General features: G+C 42.4%; 1 protein-coding gene across 1 annotated transcript; it reads left to right on the top strand.

The window, feature by feature from the left end:
* Window positions 1-998: 998 nt before the first annotated feature.
* LOC144477638 (uncharacterized) lies at window positions 999-3,025 on the top strand (the record flags this gene model as incomplete). Its single annotated transcript, XM_078195372.1, has 2 exons — window positions 999-1,208; window positions 1,294-3,025. Coding segments are annotated over 2 exons (309 nt in total), but the record flags the coding sequence as incomplete, so codon positions are not given.
* Window positions 3,026-3,031: the final 6 nt, after the last annotated feature.

Genomic DNA, 3,031 nt, shown 5'->3' with positions numbered 1-3,031 from the left:
AATGAAATACGAAAATTATGTCATGTTTAACGTGTCAAGCTAAAGTTTATACTTAATACATTAATATAGCAAGAATATATTTATTTACATTTCTAGCAATTTTTATTAAAATATATGTATAACGAAACGTATTTGTCGAATTTTTTCATAAGTGTTTTTAGGGTTAAGGGAATCATGTTGTAGAGATAAAATTGCACTTAAGCGCAATAATTAATATTTTTTTAATTAAGTTTGTGCTTCATTTTCAAATATGAACTGAATCGTTGCCATATTATAATATAATGGTAGTGGAAAGATTGTGTCATCAAAAAACCTGTTTTGAGAAGATTCTTGATTTTAAGTGCTATGTGAAGTATTATATGATGTTGGGTATTGCAATTTTGACCGAGCTTGCTTATTTTTAAGATGACAAATTAGTAGCGTTCGTCAACGCTTTCCATCAATGCTGTCCACTTTGACATTCATTCTATACAATGCTGAATGAATTTCCTAATTTATATTACTGAGAACGATATTACAATGTCTATGACATATTACAATGACAACGACATATTACAGTATCAATGTTAAAGACGTTGAAATTAAAATTGTCGTGTTAAATTCCGTATTGCAATTATACAAATATAACTAAATACAGAAAAATAACATTATCGAATAAAATAAGTTGATAACAAAGCAAAGGGCAATTTCCATCTATTATTGGAAAACAATAAAAAAGTAACTTAATTGACGTTAATATATAGAATAAATAGAATAAATAACAATGCAAAGAGAAATTTTTACCCATAATATAAGATAATAAAAAAGTAAATTAAGATACATAATAAGAAAATAAAAAAGTAACTTAATTGACGTCAATATATAGAAAAAATATAGAAATAAAATAAACAGAATAAATAACAATGCAACGAGAAATGTTCATCCATTATTGCAAGAAAATAAAAAAAACTAGCTGAATTGAGGGATGGTAGGTGAACGTAGCGTGTCGCCTGTTTCAGTTAGGGGGCACGGTGTACAGTAGTAGCGGCGGCAGTAGCAGTAGTATCTGGAGCCCGGTGGCAGCGGAGAACGGCGGTGGATTTCCAGGTGACCATCAGAGGTTAGCGTGGACAACAAACACGACCCAGCAACAGTGCTATCAAAATTACTCCTCATACTACACGAACATGGATTACTTGTCGCCCTCGACGCATCAGCTGAACGTAGTGGTAAGCGTGCGCGCGGCCGATCCAATACCCCGATCCTTTCGTCGGGCCTTTTTTTAATATCGCGCGCGAACTGGTCTGCTTCCAGGAAGGGGGTGGAAGCGGTCTGGACAATACATGGAGCAAAACGAGGGACGAGAGCGCTTCGTCTTGGTATTACAACAGCGGTTGGGGCGATCGGAAGTGAATCGCTCGAGTCGAGCGAGACGAAGCAATGGTACAACAAAGCTATGGTACATATCATCGACAATAGTTGGCAAGGCGGACCCCGAAAGGCGGAAGTCGATGGTACACACGCTGCGAACGCGATGGCGTGCGCGACGGCGAGCGCGATGGCGATCCCAGCCCCAAAGACTGTTTCTTTTCCGCGCGTGACGAATCGTTGATTAGCGTGACCGTGTCGGGCCATCGACGGTCCCTTCGCTTATTTCCTTGCGTTCGAGAGACTAGAGCCACGAGTAGTCGAATTTTTATCGATGTACATGTATTTGTTCCTGGGATCACGAAGTAAAGCCGTATCGCGAATCGGGTCGCGGTGTTTCTCGTAGTATGTTTCGAGTTCTAAGTTTCGATTTATTAGGTAATGTATATCGTACGATAAGCAGGGAAATTAATTATCCAGCGTTCGCCCAGTTCTCTTGAAAGTCCTCCGAGTACATATCGTTGTTCAGATTTCTTTCGGGATTTTACGTTTGCTCAATACAAGGATTACCACCTGTGTTACCGGCCGACCTCGAGTCCCGTACCGTTTACCAAAATATCTTGCGTGCAATTTGATAACGTGTCCGCAACCGTGTCGAACGACAGCCGAACGACACATCCGGTCATCGATAAAAAACGGTCGTTCAACGACGCGGTCGAAACGGAAATCGGATCTACCGAGAGACCGGGATCGGGATCACGTGATAGGATCGAGGATACGTCACGGTATCCTTCGGAGGGGGGAAGAGCGTTCTCGGTAGAGGGGAGTAGGATAATTGTTTGTACATTTCTTGTTCATTCGATGCGCGGTTTATTTCTCGCGCGACAGTAGTGCTACGCGCGACGATCGCTCGCTCGCGCGCGCGCGTGCGCATGCGCGTCAATGTGTAACGTCCCGGTGAACGTTCATCAATCTTTTCATTTTCACTGTAAAACTGGAACGAAACGATCGTTTGCCAACGCGCCTCTTCCGTCACTTTGAGGTAGAGAGCTCTGCTGTATATAATTATAAATAGTCGTGCGCCGTTCGAAAGAATCAACGTAGTTAGCCGGAAATTTCATGGACGCGACCGCGTTGAACACATAGTCCGTTGCTACCATCTCCTCGAGGGAAACACAGTGTCTCATGAGCTAAAGTCTGTCCGTTTATATGCGCGCGCACGCGATAACGGGAGCACGGGAGCACACACACACACACACACACACACGCGACATGTACATAAAGAATATATATTATATATACGAGGACACGTTGATCGTCTGTGTAAATATGTATCATTTCACTACGACGAGATTCTGGATCGTCGGGAAAGGGTTAAGCGAGCAGAGCTGGGCGCCGCGTTCTAAGATAGTTTCAGTTCGGTTCCCGGCTCGGTCTCGTTCGCCGTGCCCGGTCGTCGGCCAGCCCCGATCCGGAATTAAAGACGGATTCGTATAAATAATAAGACGGAAAAGTAAAAACGCAATTGAAATTGGTGGATATAAATTTTTTAAACCGTACGAATGACGTCGTTGAGCAACGGGCTCGGCATCTGTCTGTCTTCGCTCCAGATCGTGATCGTGATCTAGATACAGTGGCTCACGAAAGTGTTCCAACGCCCTTCGAAACGGAATAAATTGATTAA

Source organism: Augochlora pura, unplaced genomic scaffold (assembly GCF_028453695.1).
Source record: "Augochlora pura isolate Apur16 unplaced genomic scaffold, APUR_v2.2.1 APUR_unplaced_2478, whole genome shotgun sequence".
Classification (NCBI taxonomy): Eukaryota; Metazoa; Arthropoda; class Insecta; order Hymenoptera; family Halictidae; genus Augochlora; species Augochlora pura.
Note: the sequence above shows the minus strand (reverse complement) of the source record. Positions and strands in the feature narration are given on the sequence as shown.